The sequence below is a fragment of the Podarcis gaigeae genome (assembly GCF_964106915.1).
Source record: "Podarcis gaigeae genome assembly, chromosome: 9".
Classification (NCBI taxonomy): domain Eukaryota; kingdom Metazoa; phylum Chordata; class Lepidosauria; order Squamata; family Lacertidae; genus Podarcis; species Podarcis gaigeae.
In genome coordinates, this window is record NC_139685.1 from 20,233,345 (window position 1) to 20,253,953 (window position 20,609).

The 20,609-nt window shown below is 40.1% G+C and overlaps 1 protein-coding gene across 3 annotated transcripts; it reads right to left on the minus strand.

Moving 5' to 3' along the window:
* Positions 1–1,153: 1,153 nt before the first annotated feature.
* DCUN1D4 (defective in cullin neddylation 1 domain containing 4) lies at positions 1,154–20,247 on the minus strand. 3 transcript variants are annotated; one of them, XR_014567991.1, is made up of 12 exons: positions 19,952–20,247; positions 12,369–12,439; positions 11,711–11,750; positions 9,492–9,606; positions 8,428–8,519; positions 7,753–7,823; positions 6,596–6,687; positions 6,038–6,146; positions 4,954–5,058; positions 4,110–4,212; positions 3,371–3,980; positions 1,154–1,725 (listed from the first exon to the last, which is right to left on the minus strand). XR_014567991.1 is itself a non-coding variant. In XM_083755065.1 (11 exons), the coding sequence occupies exons 1-11, from the start codon at positions 19,974–19,976 to the stop codon at positions 3,925–3,927; spliced, it is 879 nt and encodes a 292-aa protein (XP_083611191.1). In that variant the 5' UTR covers positions 19,977–20,247; the 3' UTR covers positions 2,203–3,924. The 3 variants fall into 3 exon arrangements, 2 of the variants coding, with proteins under 2 accessions (XP_083611191.1, XP_083611192.1); XM_083755065.1 differs by lacking the exon at positions 1,154–1,725 and having other exon boundaries at positions 2,203–3,980; XM_083755066.1 differs by lacking the exons at positions 1,154–1,725; positions 19,952–20,247 and adding an exon at positions 19,340–19,431 and having other exon boundaries at positions 2,203–3,980.
* Between the last annotated feature and the right edge of the window lie 362 nt (positions 20,248–20,609).

The following is a 20,609-nucleotide window of genomic DNA, read 5'->3' on the forward strand; positions in this document are numbered from 1 at the left end:
TATGTTTTTATGATGCATTTATGCTATTGTAGATTCTAATAGGCAACACTTTCCAAGTTTAGTTTTCTTTAAGTTACAAAAGAAGAAATGGATTTGCACTACACTAATCAAAATCACTTCAGATTATGAGGACCAAATTCCATATTCAGTATTCAATCTATTTGGCAAAAAAAGGAAAATTATACTGGTATGTGGTACAGTATTGCCCAAGAATTTTATTTATTTATTTTAATTCTTAAAGTCAGTCATGTGTGCCAACAAATTACATCTTTGGTATTACATAAGGATCCTATCTGACAGCATCTGGAGTCCAATTTCACTTTGAACCAGTTTCCCACTCATGTATTAGTTTACATACTAGGTCTTTAAAAAAAACAACTTACATCAATCATTTTTATTTTACATCAGAATAATGCACATACAACATCTTGCCAGAATGATTTTTGTAGAAAAGGCAGGGACACTTTCTGCAGACAATTGAACAGCCACTCTTAAAAAAAAGAAAAGCATACCAAACATACTACTTAGGAATTTCAATTATTTAAGCTTATGAAAAATGAACAGCTTGTCTGAAAGCTGCTGTTTACTTGAAAAATGTTACACAAGCAACATGGAAAAGTTTTAAGCTCCAACAGAGCTCACTTTTCTATTGGAGAAAGAAGTCAATACTGTCACATGATAGAAGGCTGTGTGCCATTTAAAGCCATCCAAGAAGCAGACATATGAAAATCTGTTAAATGATTATGTCAGTACATTAAATCATAAACTGGACTATGAGCAATGGATCTTGCTTTTCATTTTCCTCTAATTTGGTTATGTATACAGTGGTGCCCCGCAAGACGAACGCCTCGCAAGACGGAAAACCCGCTAGACGAAAGGGTTTTCCGTTTTTGAGGCGCTTCGCAAAACGAATTTCCCTATGGGGTTGCTTCGCAAGACGAAAAAATCTTGCGAGTCCCCACAGGGTTTTTTCACTTCCCCCCCCCTTTTCCTAAGCCGCTAAGCCGCTTAACAGCTGATCGCTAGAAGTCGCTAGACCGCTGTAGCACTAATCCGCTAAGCTGTCAATGGGCTTGCTTCGCAATACGAAAAAACGCTAGACGAAGAGAATCATGGAACGGATTCTTTTCGTCTTGCGAGGCACCACTGTATCAATAAGAAAGCTTTTGTTCTAAATTGATGCTTAGCTACATTTAGGGAAACAGGTTAACCTGTGCCACTCCAGAAGTTGTTGGACTCCCATCAGCTCTAGCATGCAAAGCAATAAGCGATCAGGGGATGATGATGGCAGCCGCATTGCAGCAATATCCGGGAGGGCAAAAGGTTGACCCAACCCTGTTTCAGAGCCTGCCTTTCACTGCAAAATTCAAGGGCAAGTTCTCACTTTTTCTTCTTGGGATATTTCTAGCAGAGTATAAGATACAAAAGCAGCTTGTTGAACTGGGTCTGGCATATAAAATTATATGCACCCCTGCACATCACAAAGCAACATTATGCGAGAAAGGAAGCGCTTGCGATGAAAATTGGGGTGGAAAGAAGATTGCAGTATAGTACTACTTCACACAGAGAGAGAAATGCTTTGCACATGTACCTTGAATCCTGGCTTGTGACTTGTAGCAAAACTGACTGTTTGGAGGCAATAAATTTTAATCCACCCAATGCCTGTACATGTTGCACCAGTAACTTCAGAATCCAGAACCCATCTATTCCCATTTACTGTTTCAGCTGTAAAGGAAAGACAGATTTTACAGCGTGGTCTCTTCACAATTTGATGAGTTGCTTTTGTTTTGTACTCTAGTAGTCATATCCAAGCATAAAAATTTAAAGTGAGACTCTGTCCCAAAAGCCCGTTATCTGATACTTTTATGGGCCTTATTTATAATACTTTTTATCTTTAAACTAGATTGCACAAATGGCTGGATCACGGCATCTCAGCAAAATGGCTTGCAGTAAAGCCTGCATCCCCCCACACCTTCCTTTGAGAGCTTCACAAGCTTTTCTTTATGGCTATGCCAATTGTAATACATGTTAGCACATTTTTTAAAAAAACAACATGATTTAATAAGCAACTTGTCTACTGCACGTTGCCTTGTGGAAATATCGCAACCTGTAGATAACATTGCATGTTTTATACAAGCAAGCAACTATAGGATCCATTACTTTTTTGTATTTGTTTTCAATAGAACAAGTTAAACAAAAGGGTAAGATTTTACTAACACGGTATTTTATTTATATCCATAATGGCTGATTTTGTGAATAGCTTTCAAACGTCTAAATTCTAATACAACCATCACAGCAGGGATACAGAGAGCTGTACACACTGAGACTTTTCAACCTCACTATTCTGGTGGTAGACCTCCAAACACCTTCTGCCCTCCCAAAAGTTAAGGGTCATAATATTCCATGTTGTGATACCACTGGAAACAGATAAATTTCAGCACCCTCTTCAGTGCAGAATTATACTGGACTGGGATCTAAAGAGGCTGAATTCAATGAAACACTGATTTACAAGTACCCAGTCCTAAAAGGTTGCTGCTTACCAATAATTTAAGCAATTTAATGATAAAATAAAGGAATTTGCATTGATTTTACATTTACGCTGAGCTCTGAGAGTTCAAAACAACACGTTTACTTATGGTTTAACTTCCTCTACCAACAAAAAGAAAGCCTGCTAATGTTTTATTGCAAACTCCATTTTTAGCACTCTGTCCATTAATTTAACATTCACCATTGGATTTTTGGAAGTATTTCCGCAGTCTGCTACCCACTAAGTAACCTTTGTCAAAAATTCAGTATTAAACTTTATAATGAAGGCTGAGGCAGAGATAGCATGATAAGACATTTCTTAGCACATTAATTCGGCTTCCTCAAGCAAGCAATGGCTTGAACTTTCATGTACAGACAGATAAGAGTGGTCCCAAATGAGTGATAATGCTGGTGATTAGTGAGCCCATTGCCTGCAACAGGCATTCTGCTAGGAAATCCAATCCCTGGAATAAAAGATGCCATTGCCTTCTTTAGATTCCCATGTTTGCAAGGCTTTTCGGTTCAGATTTAACAAGAAATTCAGACCTTGAAACTCACCCGCAAATCTATGTTAAATTTTACAAGAGGCTTCATTTTGCTTTCATCATCAATACAGTCAAAACACTAGAACAGCAAAACTGAAATAAAGAAATATGCCATTTTACAAGTCTAAAACCCTTTTTTTAATCAGATTTAATCTGCACCTACTTGCGAACTACAGGAGTCTGAATATTAGGACGTCAGCAGTATCACCAAGTGGAAATCCTTGTGGCACGTACGACTCTAGTCAAGCTATTACACTTTTAACAGGTTTTCAATAAAAAGACAGCCAATACTTGCTTACTAAACAAAACTGAAGTTGGGCATCTGCATGTGAAGAAATCATACTGCAGGATATCCTCTCAAAAATTGGCATCTTGTCGCTAACTGGCAATAGTTCCACGTGGTAACAGTCTCAACAATCACTTTTTTCCTGAAATGTTATGTCCGAGACCAAATTAAAATTAAAAATTAAGTTACATGGTTATTTAATGCAACTAGAAATATGCCACAAAATTATTTTTACAATACACTTCTGGAGTAACTCCTAGGTGAAGCTTTTTTTATACACATATACAAAATTTAGACAGCAATATACACATAAATCACAGTGAGGATGCTGGTTAAGTTCACCATCTGTAGTGTAGATACAAAAATGCAAAGCAGCCTTCGAAGAGAACAATGCTACACAGCAAGCAGAGCTGGCCTCTTAAACAGCAAAACACCAAAAGGTCCCCAAAAACGGGATGCAGTGCAGGAAAAGCAGCATGCGCTTTTATACAAATAGCAGTTTATGGCTAATGGTCGACATAACTGTAGTAACAGGGACTCTTGGGCGGCTGTGCATAGTTAAAATTCCTATGTCATTTGTTTCTCTTTATACCACTCCACAAATTCATCCAGCAACACTGGCCCTGCAAGAAATAAAGCCACAAATCAAAAAAACCTTTTACACAGAAAAAGAAAAGAAAAGTCTGGAATGAACAGCTTCTGGAAAGTAAGATATGGTACAATAGATTGTAGCTTTTCATGCAAATACGTACATGCTCCATCTTCATCATAATTGCTGAGGTCAAGATTAATGGTTCGGCTGAACTCCAGAACATTGCACCATTGGTCCTTGTTGATGACCTTGTATTTAGATTGCTGATTAAAAAAAGAGGAGCAGTTACTGAAATCGGAAATGACTGACTTTTCAACTACTGTATATTGTTTGGCTTTGTGGTCACTTCAGAGATTCAAAATGCCTTTTGGATGAAACGGTCGCCACTCAAGGATGTTACGAAAGGCCATTTTAAGAGTATAACAAGCAAGCATAATACACTGGAACCTAAGTAACAGAGCTGTAATGTGGTATCAGGAATAACGCTCCTCAAAAATCAGATATCAGAAAACATTATTTGCAAAAAAAAAGCTTTGTCACTTTCAAAGACTATGCACGACACACATCTATTTATTTTGTAGAGCTAAAAAATGAAATGTGTGCTAGTGAGCTTTTGCTTGATTTCGGAAAAAGACACCTTAATAATTTACATCATAATTCGGAAAAGTCACATACAATACTAGATGTCCAAAGCAGTTTGTGTACACCATCAGTCATCCTTACCCTGCAAGGTCAGTCACTCTTGCCCATATATTAAAGAAGGGCAACAGAGGCTGACTCAAACTCAAAGTTGATTACAACTTCAGTTGTATCAAAAGTTTTACACACACACACACACACACACACACACACACACAAAATTTGCCTGTAAGCTTACTTGCAAAAAAATTCAAATATTCAACTCAGGTAGTAAAACTTTTCAACTATCTGCTAATTCCCAGTTTTAACTTGGTACAGCATCTTTTAAAAACAGTATAAAAACAAAAAGGTGTTTCTACTTGTACCTCTAGGAACTGATGAAATACTGGAAAGAGAGGCCATGTTTTTCCTAAGAGAAGTCCTAACATACACTTGGCAGTGTTTATATCTAGACTTCGCTGGTCCTTTTCCTGTCAAAGAGAGAGAGAAAATTTAGCTAGGTTTATGTATAATGTTCTTCATTTGCACTAGAAACTATGTCAGTTTATGCTTTACAAAATGTAACTATATTTCAATTATCTTCATTTGGTTCCCTCTTGCTGTTTGCTTGTTTAAAATACACACAGTGAAGCCATACCTCCTAGGGAGCTGCTGTTAGCATTTAATGCATATATCCATTCTGTCTGCAAATCAGAGCATCAACTTCCTAACCTGGCTAGCCAATTAAACAATGTATTCACCTTTGATGAGTTACTATTTTGGAATACTGTCCACTGCATAATGGTACATTTCTTTTCCTCTCCTGCAAAATTCAGCTGGTGACAGCAATTACTCAACCTGTGCTTGGCATTTCTCGGTGTCTGGGAGCTTAAGAAGGGTCAATATGTTGGGACTCCAACCCTGTCAGCCTCAAGACACTTTAGTCAATGGTCCAGATGCCCTCTAGCAGTGGCAAAGGTCTGGAATGTGGAAATAGTTTGAGTCCACTGGGTTCTCATTTTTGGACTGTGAAATGGATTGGGCCAATGTGGTAGTTAAGAGGGAAACAGATTGCAGGAACGATTCTTGACCAACTGTATTATTCCTGTAGAGAACCAGGCCAGGGAGATTTGTGATGGGTTTAGGTGGTCTGCTACTCTGAAAAAATGAAGATTTCAGTACTAAGAGCTCTAGAAAGAAAGCAAATATGCTTAGGCATCAAAGTGAGAACCCATAAAAATTAAGACAAGAGCCAAGAGCGGTAACACCGATTTGGAAATGATTCAAATGAGTGACTTGGAAGATTAATATAAAACTGTAAAAATGCAAATGGAATTTTGCACACTGAAGGAAACTTGACTGGCTTAGTGGAAATCATTAACACGGGTGTATAAACGTCTCTTCATGAAAGAAACCATACAAGAATTCATAAAAATGGGGTGATCAGAATGTGAACTCCAAGCTACTCACACGTGCAAAGTCAAATGCATATCTGTAAATAAGTTTAAAATTTGTAGGCTCATTTAATAAAGATCTCAAATAATCCAAAGAATTTCTTAGCTTCTCTGTTGTATCACATCTGTAAAAATAAAAATAAAATACCAATTTAAATTCCACACTGCTAACCATCAAGCTGTTTTCTGGCCCTGAACCCAATAGTACTTTATCTTTGAATTTATAAACTGCCTTTCAAAAAAAAAAGCAATACAGTTACAGCAAAAATGTAGTCTGTATTATAGCAGGTAAATCAGTCTGTAACCGAGAACGATGATGGTTCTTTCACATACAGTTCATAGGCATTCAGTAAAGCAGCTACGAACATTTGAAACCATTTAAGACCCTATAAATGGTATAAGTATAATTTAAGAGGCCCAATAAGTATAATTTAAGAGGCCCAAAAGGCATACGGAGAATTGCTGGATTATAAGACAGCCAATTTCTATTTCTGCGCAGGGTGAAGTTAAAAGTTCACAAAATGACAATGCACCACTGCTAAATTTATTTCACATTTGCTGATGAAATACTTACTGCAGGGATGTCATTCCTTTTAACCATTCTTGCAACGTAAAGTAACCCATGTTCTGAGCATCCAGCTTCCAGGCTAAAACAAGCATAACTACCTGGTTGAAAAACAAAACACAAAAATTGTATTACAATTTCCTGAATTGTAATTCACCCTTTTTGCCAACCCCAGCAACCTGTATACTAGGCCAAAAATGCCACCTGCTTTATCTATACCAAAGGCAATGCTTTTTAAGCTCTACTCAGCTCCTACCCCCATCCAGCTCTCCCACCCAAGAAAAACGAAAGGGATCCAATATCTAACTCCTTTTAAGATAGCAAATATGTGAACGTGCAAATGAAGAATGACACCTGAAGCAAAGAAAAGCCTCTGCGGTACAACATTTGGCGGCAGCTAAATGTTGTACAATTGCTGTATTTTCAGTGGAATAAAGGCCAACAAGCAAACAGATCCAGCACTTCCACTTGCAAAATTTAGACAAGTGGGAAGGAGCAGCTAAGAAGCAAAGAAGGGGAGAATGATCCAAGCATCTCAAAGGCTTCACTGCTAAACTTCCCAAAAGGAGTGAAAGAACCCTCCTCCTGTGTTTCAGAATGAGGTGTATAATAATAGCTGCTCTGTCCTAGGCCTCTGTTGCTGTTCGGAAGAGGAAGAAGGGGTTGAACACTTAACCTGTCCCACAGGCAAAAGGCTGAGCTGCAAAGTAAGGGCAGGTCTAGGGAATCGAGACTATCTTGGGAGCCAGATAGAAAGTTCCTGGGTGCAGAATGTTGTCTAATCCTTATTGTCTAAATTTGTGTCATTTGTTAAGCCATGACTATTTTTGCCATTGGTCTCAACTTTTTGGAGATTTATTTTCAAACAAAACAAGGCAAAAACATTTTATATTCAAAACCAAATAAGAATATAATGCACAGTGAGCTGGCCAAAGAAAGAAAGGCTTCTGGAAAGTTGCCTCTTCTAACAGGAACACAACCCTTCTCTTTACTGTAACATTTGAAATAGTTGCAATGCATAAGTTGTTCACGGTCTGGAAATAACCTGAGTGAGTAAACGAATGAATGAAAAACCCAAATCCTGTATTACAAGGACTATGCTTCCTCCCTCCTCATCATCTGAAAGCAAGCAAGCTCTCTGCCATCTGTAATAACTCTGAACGTACATTTTCTGGTTCAACCCCAATGTCCTCACAGAATTTCTCCATTCCTTCAGGACCCACAATATCATCTGTTCCTATAAGCAAATGAGATTGTGTTACTTCCATTTGTAATCACAGACCTGTATTTTTTTAATAGACCATATATATATAAGGTTGGAGACATTGCAGTGCCACAAGTATGTGATGGTTCAAATACTGCTCTACGTATGGATGCATGTATATGTATGTATGCTTATTTGAAAGCCTGTCTCTTACCAAGTAGTGTCTCAATCAAAATCAAGCACTATCCTTTCAACTTTGCAGATTTACATTCATTAACAGAGAAGCAGCTAGCCAAAGGTTAACCAGGCAACTTAAATTTGACTTCAAATTTTCAGCCTTGTCTATCCTGTGATTAACCTCTTTAATGCAGCGAGCAAATGTATTTTTAAAAACTATATACAATTTAAAGTCAACATTCTAGTTGCATTGGCATTGAAAATATGTGTTCACTAACTTCTTTATTCTTTTAGGAGGCTGAGTGCATCTGAACTATTTTAATGGATGCTTTTCATAATCTACATTTTTTTTGTTACAAAACATATTTATATTCAAATTGGAGTTGATATTTGAATATTTTTCTTGAAGTTTCAACATTATCTGGGCAACCAGCAAAAAGCAATATATATATTCGCTAACCTGCATATTCATAGAACCATTCTAAGCACCTCTTGCTCGAGAACATGTCATCTTCCGTCTTTATTCTAGTAGAATCATATTTTCTGTACATTCTAGTGCAGGGGAAGAGGTAAATAACGTAATATATAAATTCTATAATATATATAGATTTATATAAGAATGTATTACCAAGCTGGCCTCTTCCTCCTATCTAATCCACTAATTTTCAGAACTTTGAGGCAATTAAAAGAATCACAAAATAATCTACAACTAAACAGAACATTCCTACAGAACATATATGGATGCCTATATCAGAACTTAAAGCCCTAACACTTGACATATTTGTTGAAGGAGGAAGGGTGTAAGTGGAACTGATTTAACCCCCCTCTCACCTCCAAAGATATTCCAAACCCCTCTGAGTTTTCAACTTCCAAGTCTCTCGTTGGAGATATAAGGGAACACATGCAGAATTATCCTAGACTGATAGCTGATACATACAAGTCACAGCCTTACACATTTAGAAACCATGTTGTTCAAAACCATGACCCAAAGATTCATGTCCTTCCTCCATACAAGCAAGAGGAGCAGTGAAATCTCTTGTGCCACTGTCACCACTGTCCATATACATAAAGGCAAACTATGGTTTGTTGTTGCATCTAAATGGAGCCTATGTTTTTATTCTGGCCTATATAATTTCAGTAGACTAACTTTTCAAGAAACAGGGACAGGGGTGAAGCGGAAAGAAAGTAATCGGAGTCGTATGTAAATTCAAAATCTAGCCGTCATATTTGCATTCCATAGGACACTATCGTTTTCCATAATAATCAAATGTGTGTCAAATCTACAAATTGAATCCTTAAAAATGCTTCATCCTAAATAGTTTCCTTTGAGAGAAAGAACTGTCTCCCCATTGAGTTATTACAAAATCATGCCTCAAATAAAATAGGCATACTAAAATAAAATAAAACCTACTACCTCCGCTTAGTAAACCAGAGTTGAGTTAAATACGAGTCCACACCTCCTGACCTACTGTCCATACAAAAGTAATGACTCCTGAATCAAATAATCCAAGTAAGATTACGTACCCATCATGTCTACTTTTTTTAGCTGATAGGTCATCTCCAGCTGCAGGTCGCCTCTTTTTTCTTGGAGGCATCACTTTGCTAAAGCAGTCTGATGAACTGCACGACCTGAGACTTCCTGTGGAATAATTGAGGAAAGCAAGACAAGGGTTCAAACAGATGCAAAGCCTACTGAAAAAGCATATGAGGCAACAGACACATTGAAAACACAAACTGTAAAACAATAAATCATCACACAATAAGCAGAACCGCAGCAAAGCTCGAAGCACGCTAAATTCTCAACTCTTTCAATATGGCAAGAGATAAACAGACTGGAAATTAAAAAGCACAGGTAAATAAAATTTTAAAACATACGGGGCAGGCATATAGTGATGATGCAAAAGTTGGGCATCACCACTGAGAAGGCCTGGTTTATAGTCACCATGCATTACAAATCCGCAGGTTCAATGAGGCCTTGAGGTAACCTATAAAATCCTGCATAGTTTGGTACAGGAGTACCACCAGCACTTTGCACTGGAGTCCGTGAAACTCTTATAACCAGCAAGATACAACTTTTGTAGGTCACAATCCAGCTATTCAGTTTTTAATTACCTTACGTTTCCAAGGGATCTTCAAAGGTACTTCCACATATAACAAACCACAGTAGCCTGTGCTGGATGTTACTAGGATACACATGCCAAGACTACATCTGCCTACAAGGGTTGCCACTTGGGGATTCAGAATAGGGGCCAGATCCAACAGCACTTCCAAACTGGGCTCCTGATGTTAGCTGCCAATGTGGGGCAGGTTTAACCACACTTCTTCAGTCACACAGACCACTGATCTAAAGCACCCCTATCTTCTGTATTTCATTCTATTACCCCTCATCTAGTCGGTTACCAATCCCAGGCACCTATTCTGTACTTCTACCAGAGTCTAATGGAAAAGAGAAATAGACCCGGGAGTATTCCTAGAGCTTCCTCTTGTGCAGCCACAAGAGGTGTTGTGTGGTATTTAGAATTTAAAATACAAAACACATCTAGTTTTTATAAAACTGGTATATTTGTGCAGCTGCATCTTATCTTCAGGCGCAAAGACCAAACCAAAAGTAGAATCAGCAAAGCAACCATATTCAGGCATCATCAGAACACCAGGCAGGTGGTGTTCTTATTCATTCCTAATGATTTAATTTAGCCATTAAAAAAAAAACCAAATCCTATGCAACCTACTGAAATACGGGACTTGCCTCCTTTCTCTTTCCAACTTGAACGTTGCTTCATGAAGGTAAGACTGCCCCCAGCCTTGCATCACCTCTACATCCTGCATCTACCAACTCCTGACTCATTATTAACACGTATCATCCCCTCCAACATAAATAAAAGTATAGAGGGAAAGGGAGGGTCAGCACACAGTTATGTTGCCCTTGCCTCTGCAATGCCCTCAGCTTGCGTTTCCCTCCCTCTGTTCCAAAACAGTAGAAAATCATGGAAAGGCTTGGGCGCACACAATTTAACCTGTAAGCAAGAACAAGGTGCAAGAGCACCACAGAACATCTTTACTGCTTACAAGTTAAAACGAGTGCCTTAAAGGTGAATTGTAACGCTTTTTGATGCATGAGTGAATTTGCAAAATCTTAACAGGCCTCTTTAGCTGAAAGGCTTTTTGATCCTAACTTTAAAATTATAATAAGCCATCTAAGTGAAGGGGCATAGTTCAGTAACAGAAGTCATGCTCTGCATAAAGAAGGTGCAAAGATCTCTGCCAGATGACTGGGAGAACCACAGCCAAACACTATCAAGCCAAGGAAACCAATGGACCGGCTTAGTACAATACAGCTTAATATGCTCATAACTCTCATTCACACAATCCATTTGTCTACACTGATGCTATAAAATACAGGCATTAAGGCAATTCCCACAACCTTCCACTGTAGTGCAAGCACCTTCCACTATAAAAGGTGCTATTCCGAGATGTCACGTTTTAAAATTCAACAACAGTTTTCAAAGTAACTTTCCCCCCCCAAAGACTGGAATTTTTTTTGGAAAAGGGGTTGCTAGGAATGGCCAACTCTTGAACCTGAATCCTTACATAGCCTAGCAAATCTTACAAGATAACTGACTGTCCCTCGTTTTTAATGTTAATGCTCCTTCCTCGTTGGTGTTAATTTCTACATTCAGGAAGGTTCCCCCTATACCTAAGATTCCTAAAACACATGACAGTATAATTTGTATAAAACTCTCTACCTGTTTGGTGATCGTCTTGACCAACGTCTTCTGTCAAATTCTGTAAAATATTAAATCAATGTAGTTAACTAGGAGTTTAGCTATTTTCAAATAACACCAGATATCCAATTTCTTCTTACAATTTCCCATCCCATCCTATCCATCTTGTCACATGCAACCCCTCACCTGCACAATTACTCTGGGAAGATAAAACAGACACACCTCATCTTACTCAGGAGGAAAGGGGAGGATGTGCATGCCACAGGATTCTGCAGCCATTAGGTAAAGGTCATCTGAAATAAAATCGATGGTGCATCTAGCAATGTGGTCAGGAGGAAATCTGAGTGGGAGGGAGGTTTCATCTTCCCTACTTGTGGATAAGTGCTTTGAATAATCCTTGTCCTTTGTACAAATTTCAGCAATTTGTCTTTCCATTGTGTTGAAAAATTCCTAGGGTTTATAGCAAGAAGCTGTCATGGCTTCATCTCCAAATGCTGAGTATACATAAAGAAAATTAAGAGGCATGGATGTTTGAAAAATCATTTTCAGTTTTTTTTGCATGTCTACTTGATGTACATCTATTTACAAAGGTACAGCCAGCTCTGGATAATCATGTCAGGACACTTTCTAGCCAGACAAAACTATATAAGTAGTAGATTTAAAAAATGCAAGTGATTACCAGCCTATTAAGAGTGTGGTAAATCTTATGAATATTTGCCAGTGTTGATAGATGAGAGTTCAGCTGAAAATCTAGAGAGAAATAAAAACATTTTTTCTTATTTTGGTTATGTCACCTTTTAGAATGCTTAATAAACACATTTCAAAAGTACTGCAGATAAAGCTAAAAGTCTTAATTTTGAAATGCCTTTCTCCTGTTATACAATACAGTCAAGGGGTGTGTGTGTGTGTGTGTGTGTGTGTGTGTGTGTGTGGCTTTTTTGAATTCCATTAAATGACATATCGGAATGTTATTTGAGTCCCCTATCTCCTTCTGCAATAGTAATACTACATCTCAAACCAGTGTTCAAAATTCACCAGGCACATTTTGCACCTGTCTAGTGGCACTTGCAACCAAGTGCAGGTGCCTGGGTGCCAGGATGGTGCCTGTCACCTCCACCGTCTGGAGCTGCATGCCTTGGGATCATAGGATCTTAACTGATTTCACACACTAATACCCCATCCTGTAGAATTCTATCAGTTATATTTTATCCACACAATCAGAATGAATTTCAGGAACCAAAACGTCGTACTGATCCAATCAAGGCAAGTGAAACTACTATGAGCATTGCCTGCAATACCACTGTAACCATTCACAACACAGATTTGCCTCAATGTAATTGACGTTTTGGTGACAAATGTCTCTAGGTATGCGTAGAGCATGGGTAGGCAAACTCTGGCCCAATCCAGCCCGCGGACAATCTGGGAATCAGCATGTTTCTCTACATGAGTAGAAAGTGCCCTTTTATTTAAAATGCATCTCTGGGTTATTTGTGGGGCATAGGAATTTGTTTATCTTTTCCCCAAAAATATAGTCCGGCCCCCCCACAAGGTCTGAGGGACAGTGGATCGGCCCCCTGCTGAAAAAGTCTGCTGACCCCTGGTGTAGAGGCAAGTCATCAGAAGGCATCACCTTAAAAGTTTTATAGTAATGTGATGCATCTGGCAATGATAGTCCTTTCTGGCAGAGCAGCACTACGGAATGTCTTGCAGCAGGAAAAAATTCTGACTTAAGAGCAGCCACACTGCCTTCCAAATTAAATTATTTGCAGGTAGGTTGTTCACAGAATTGTATAACTAATTTATTTAAATATTAGCTTTTGGTCAGATCATTATTATTACTTTTTACATTAGAACATAATGTCACACACCCCACAACCCCCGAAAAAGCTACTACATTACCCTATACACAGTTGTACCTTGGTTCTTGAACACCTTGGTACTCATACATTTTAGCTCCCAAATGCTGCAAACCCGGAAGTGAGTGTTCCAGTTTGCGAGCGTTTTTTTGGAAACCGAACGTCTGCACAGGTTCCAATTGAGTGCAGGAAGCTCCTGCAGCCAATCGGAAGCCGCACCTTGGTTTTTGGAAGTTGAACAGACTTCCGGAACGGAATACATTTGAGAACCAAGGTATGAATATTTCACATGGCTTGCTTCAACTCTCAAAACATACAAAATGTAGAACTTGATGGGGAAAAGTTTTCCATCTTCAAGAGCATAAAGTTATTAGCTCTGCAAAACATATCTGGAATAAAAGGTTTGCTATGTATCCATATGAATTTGAACACCTATCTAGCCCATATATGCACTTACGTTAGAACTGAATTAGAATGGTCAATCAAATTATTGCTGATGTCACAAAAGACATGCTATAAGGTTCTAACCTGATGTACAGAAAAAGTGTTGTCTTTCATCATGAACAACTTGAGCCTAGTATGGCTCTATGAATAAAAAGAGACAGTTTATACAAGTCATAGCCATAGATATCAGAAGTTGTGGATTGTCAGGCACTGGGTAATTCTTTGAACCAAAGAAACATCATAATCAGAGGGAAGGTGTCCTGTATCTAGCAGCTGCTTTGATATCCCAATCTTTGTCTCTTGTGAATTGCTTTGTTTCAGCTGGGAAGAGATTTCTGCAACCCTCCCATTATTTTATTAAAGGCACAAAACATAGCAACACATTACTCCTAATTTTATACCATATTGTTTCTCAAATAAGTCGGTTCCTCGCAGCCCCTTGATGTGCTCATTCTTGAAGACAATGGGCTGTATCCAACTAAGTTTTACTCAAAAGTAGACACAATGAAATTAATGGACCCAAGTTAGTTATGAATTTTACGATTCTATGATTTCATGGTGACGTATTTTAGTTCAAAATCAACACTGCCTAATTTAAGAACTGGAGTAAGCACAACAGATATTTTCAAGATGAGAGAATCTGAAACTTCACAAGGAAGTTGTAGAATGCAACTATAAAATAAGCTCAAGTCATTCATGCAACAAAGCATCTATGCTACATTTCAATTGAGTCCCCACAAGGGGCTGCCTTTAAAGACTTTTCAGAAACATTAACTGATTAAAAATATAACCATCAAATGATTACCTGGGAGGATCAGGTTAGACTGTAGCATTTTTGTATTAAGCCATCTTCATTGTCTAAGGTGTGAAAGGGGGAAACAGGAATTTTCTATGTGCCACCAAAGCTTATGAATGCTCTCTGAAGGGGAGATCTGCCTAGCCCTATTCGTGTTCCAATGGATGGTGAGAACCCTTTTATTCAAATAAACCTTTGGCTCTTTTTTATTGAAGTATTTTAAAGGCTGAGTTGTATGGAAGCTTTCATTTTACAGAATTTTTAGATGTAAAAGCAACAATTTTATTACAGTTAAAAGCCATCAGTACATCTCTAGAGGTTTTGAGGTTTTTATTTATTGTGTTTATTGTAATTGGTTTAAAATTTCTATTATCTGTAAATGGCTTTGAGTTATTTCTATGAGTAAAGCAACTAATACAAATAATAAAAGCAGCAACAACATGATGTGACAGAGTTTACCATGTCAGGCCTACTATTTATATCACAAAACGGTGAAAGAAAAAAACTTGAACTTAAAACACTTCTTCTGCTTTCCTATTCTCTTCCTGATGCTCATAATGTTCCTCCTGTGCTCCACAGTTGGGGATTCAACACATGAAGTGACTGACATTTTAAATATGAAACCTGAAGTAATTTTTCAAAGCCATTGCGTTGCACTAATACAAATTATTTTCATCATGTTATTCCCAATGAGGCTTGCTATATCTACTTAACAGCTCACTTGTGCAAAGTCTTCCAGTTTGGCCTCATATCAAATCATAACAAACTCCAGCAAATATTATTTAACTGGATCAACTCTATGGTGGCCTCTATTCCTATAAGGGCAGGAACATAACCTTCCAGAATTGAAGAATGTAAGTCAGAGGCCAACAAATTTACCGGGGGCGGGGATTTACATGTACAGTTATTTCAAAAATTATTAAATCAAATTAGATAAAATGCATTTTAAGTTTGATAAAGTTAAAAACCTGTATGTTACATACTACAATATTTAAAACTCACATGAGTGTTTCCAGAAGTTACATAAGTGGATGACTACTCAGGGCATTGCCTCCCCTTTGCTCCCCACTGCAGACCCCTACCCCCCAAAGTATCTCAGAATGTTAGGATACCTTTAGAAAAGGTCTGGAATATGGAGTGAAGGGTGACTCTTGCACAAGCTGTCTCTTCCTGATTTTCAGAGAGCTGTCCTGCAGGCCTCCTAACTGCTGCACAGTGGCGTACCATGGGTTGCTAGTGCCCAGGGCCATGCCAAGGGGACGTGGGAGGGAAACGGGCGGAGTACGCTTGCACATTCAACTGCCTAATAGCATCTGTGCCAACCAGGAGATTGCAGTTGCAGATATAAGAAGAGAAGAGCCAGTCCGTTGTCTGGAGAGGCCACTTCCTGGTTCGCATCAAGAAGCATGCAGCTGCATTGAAGAAGAACCAGGTGTTGCAATATTGTGCCCCTAACAATTTTGCGCCTGGGGAAACTGCCCCTGTGCCCTGCATGCTACACTACTAATCCTGCAAGAAACCTTTTATGGTACAGGGGGCTTACATGGGGAGAAAGGGGGCAAGAAACTTCACTAGTGCCCTCCTGAGCGTAGAATTTTTGGACACAACTTGCAGTATTTCAAAATTCTAATTTAAAAGAATATAATACAATAGAAAACAAGGATACGTGTGAGGCTTTCTTTTTTTTAACGAAAGTTTACTTGGATGTGAGAGAAACTGATTCAATAGCTGCTATTTTCTTAAAGTTCTCTTTACTAACTTTCCAAATATATGGGGTTCTAAATTTGTATTACAGTGGGACCTTAAGGATCAAACCCCTAATACAAAATATGATTACTTAAAATCAATTTCCTCCAAGTTCAATGGGAATTACTTCCTCGCATGTACGCTTGAGAGAATATACATGTTTACTTGAAACTAAGCGCCTCTAACTTCAATAGAACTTACTCTCCAATAAGTGCTTATAAGATGACAAGCCCAAGAAGCCTCCAGCAGAATCTTCAAAGAACATGCTGGGAATTTAAGAGAGCCAATTCCAGCCAAACATGTTTCAACTACTTTGTTTTAGACTACAGTACAACATTGCTCCCCTATTTCCAGATAAAGTTTGTGATACAATCAAACCTCGGTTCCCGAACGCCTCCGTTATCGTACTTTTCGGCTCCCGAATGCCAAAAACCTGGAAGTAAATGCTCCGGTTTTTGAACATCTGCAGAACCGGAACGTCTGACATGGCTTCCCCTTGAGTGCAAGAAGCTCTTGCCACCAATCAGAAGCCGCGTCTCTGTTGTCGAATGTTTCAGAAGTTGAACGGTCTTCCAGAACGGAATACGTTCGACAACCAATGTTTGACTGTACTTGTTTCAAAACTGACTTGGTCAGAGCCATGGTGCTTCATGTATAAAATTTCCCTCACAACCATTTCCACATATCCAAATATTCCCCTTATTGTTGAGCAGGGGTTTTGAGGACAATGAATGTAGTTCAACATAAAGACAAGGGATCTAGATTTACATAAAACAGTGAAATTATACAAATACATATCTGAGCATTCACTGAAAGAATGAGGAATGATGAACACTATCACACGAGCTTCAGAATCAGCTCTCTGTACTAGAAATTGGAATATTTCAAAGTCCTTCATCCTCTCCTACCTTAGACACAATCTAATGTCTTAGACACAATGTATGTCAACAGTTTGGAAAAAAAGGGCTGAAAGAGAATTTTATTTCTGATAAATTCAGCAATTTAGACTTCATGGGCCAAAGAATATCTAATATGAATGAAAAGTGTGAATAAGATACTTCATAACCTGAACGCTGCATGTGCAACACTAGAACAGAAAATTTTAGTATCTCCATCTGAAAAAATCACTGAGTGATAACTCTGAAAGTATAGTTTAAGAGTTACTTTACAAAAAACATTTTTGTTCATATTTCAAGTAAAACTAAATTAAAGGCTTTTAAAATATTAGAAGAGGGAGATGCTTGAGAGAAAACACTGACACCAAATCCTCTTGCTAGGCCAGCAATTACAGTTCTTTGGTTTATAATATTACTAAGCATGTTTACTCAGAAGCAACTTCTAGTGAATTCAACTAGGCTTACATATACTTCCATGTACATAGGACTGTATCCCAATTTATATGTGGGGTGATCCTCACCGAACTCAATGAGATTTGCCTCTTAGTAGATATGTACAGGACTGTAGTGTAAAACTGTTAAGCTTTCGAAATGACTGAGTTAGCAAAAAGGGCACTGAAGAATTATGGTTTTCTTGCCCATGGACACTGTCCAGTCTAAAAATATTTTGCTTGTTCTGCTAAACATGTAGCTTCAGTAGCTGTTAAAACAAAAACCTGAGGTGGCTTCTTTCACTTCTGCCAGAAGGCATAGGAGATTGACTATGACTATGCTTCTATGTTATTTATAATTTTGGCTTAACTGCCGTCAGTTCTGAAAAGCATGTGGGAATACTGAAAATGTATAACCCTTTAAAATGTATAAACATAATGGAGGGCATCACGAAAGCTTTTTACAAAGCTATTCCTCAGCAACCGGAACAGATCTTGGAAATGCATTTTGAAAAGCTTGCTTTATTTTTGCTTTTAAGTACCCTAATCTAAGCTTTCATCATACAGCAGATTTTAAAGGAAATTTAGTTTCAATTTCATATAAGCAGCGAGATGCATTATGGACTGGAGTATTTATTACCTGCCTTACTTCCAAAGAGTAGGAAAAAAACTGCAGGAAGACAACAAGCCTCTCCAGCAAGACTGTTATGTTCCACATTACCTTTGGAAATAAAGAGTTTAGGTTCCAAAAATCATTCATATAATTTAACCTTTACACAAAATTCAACTGTGCCTGAACATTATGCCAGCTAAATCTGCTTTGACTGGCTGCCTTTGTTTGCCTTCGTGATTTTGTAGATGGGTGTTCTCCTGAAGACCTGTGAACAATATTTTAAGACTGGGGTATTGCTGTGTTGGATCATGTAGGGGATACAGCGATGGGAGACTTGAAAGAAAAACTCAAAAAAATAAGGAAAAACAGAAAGAAGGAAAGAAAAACTGGTCTATAACAGTCTATAGAAGCAATCAATTGTTAAAGAGACAGATACATTATTTGGCTCCGGGAAACAATACTTTGCAGCAATGTAAATTGTGCAGATCAACTGCAAGAACAAATTTACTTGAAGGGAGTTAGTGGCTTTAACAGAACCGCCTTCCAAAGCAACATGTCTAGGAAGAGGGCCAAGGGCTGCTTCACGGCCACCCCCACGACTTCTCCAGAATGCAGACAATGACAATCTGTCAAGAGGGAACTTTGCCCAGCGCAAGCAAAACACTGGAGAAAGAGAGAGGTTTGGACAAGTTAAAGAGCAAAATGTCATCGGGATGCAAGGGACTGGCCCTTCTGCTCCTCCAACGCCGCTTATTTCTTCCCCAAGGGAGCAGGTACACAAACACACATCCCTCCAAGCCCCAGCCCCCGATTCCCGAAGCATGCACGACCCACCAAGACAGAATCCACGCCCCCCTGGCCAACCTACCTACTCTTTCCCCCAGGGCAGAGAGTTCTGGGTCGCTCTCAGGCTGCAACCCACTGACCCAAAAAGGGGGGTGAGCGGAGGAGGAAAGAAGGGGGTGGGCAAGGAGAGAGAGGAGAAAGACCGTTGGCAGCGCGCTTGGCTCTGGGAGTTGTAGTGCGCAGCTCGCGCCGTGCAGCGCAGAGGCCGGGAGGCGAGGACTCCAACTCCCACAATGCAACGCGGGATAAAGAGAAGGGGAGAGGAGGGATGGGGGAGGGGGCGCTTGCTCCTTCTGCCCCCTTTCACGACGGGGCCCCCCAAGAAGCAGGCCCCTCCGCTCCTCCTCCTCCTCTCTTTCGGTCGGGTTGGCTGAGGGGAGACCACCGGGCGCGGAGAACAATCGCCGTCCGGAAGAACGAACTGCGTCACAGCCATTTCCTCCCCCCTCCCCATATTCCCCCCCCCACCCGCCGCCGCCCGTTAAGATTCCCTTCCCTTTTCCCCTCAGCCTTTAAACGCGCCCGCCCCACCCCCCGTGAGAACATTCCCCTCACGCAACCGTCGCTCAGCGGTCGCCTAGCAACCCCGCCCCCCCTCGGCCCCCACACCGAGCGAAACCTCCCCGCTACTTACTGACAGCGGCGGCATCCGAGTGCATTTTTGTGCAGCGCCGGCACACGCGCTGCCCCGAGCGGGCGGTCCGACCGGCCTCCTCCTCACTCGCTACTCCGTGCGACTCTCCCCGAAGGCAAGAGGCCCCGCCCTCTCGCCCCGCCCACGCCCACACCCCATTGGCTCTCAGTCTCCTCGCTCGCGGCCGCCGACGCCGTGCCGATGGGCCGACCCGCTTGCCACTCCAGCCCGGCCCGGCGTTGCGCCCCCCGACGGCTCCGCCCAACCCCGGCCGCCGCGCCTCCTCATTGGCCGGCGTGTCTGCGAAAGAGCCGCCCCCGTCCCTCTGCTGCTATTGGCCCGCCGCCGCCCCTGGAGAAGTGCGAAGGGCGAGCCTCCGGTTCTGATTGGGCGGGACGGGTCCACAGGCCGCGCCTACCTCGTGAATTGATTGACTGAGCGGAGTGAAACGCGAGCCATTGATGGCATGGGGAGTTTGGGGAGCGGCTTCTAGCTGTCATGGTTGAGGATGGTTTGGGCGCTTCGGAATAATAAGAGGCGCTGCATCAGAATATGGATAAGGGGCTTGAAGCCTTATAAAGCCTTTTTTTTAAAAAGACGCATTTGTGGAAACTCATTTTTGTGCAATCATTTTGGATTGCATTCTTTTTCCAATAAT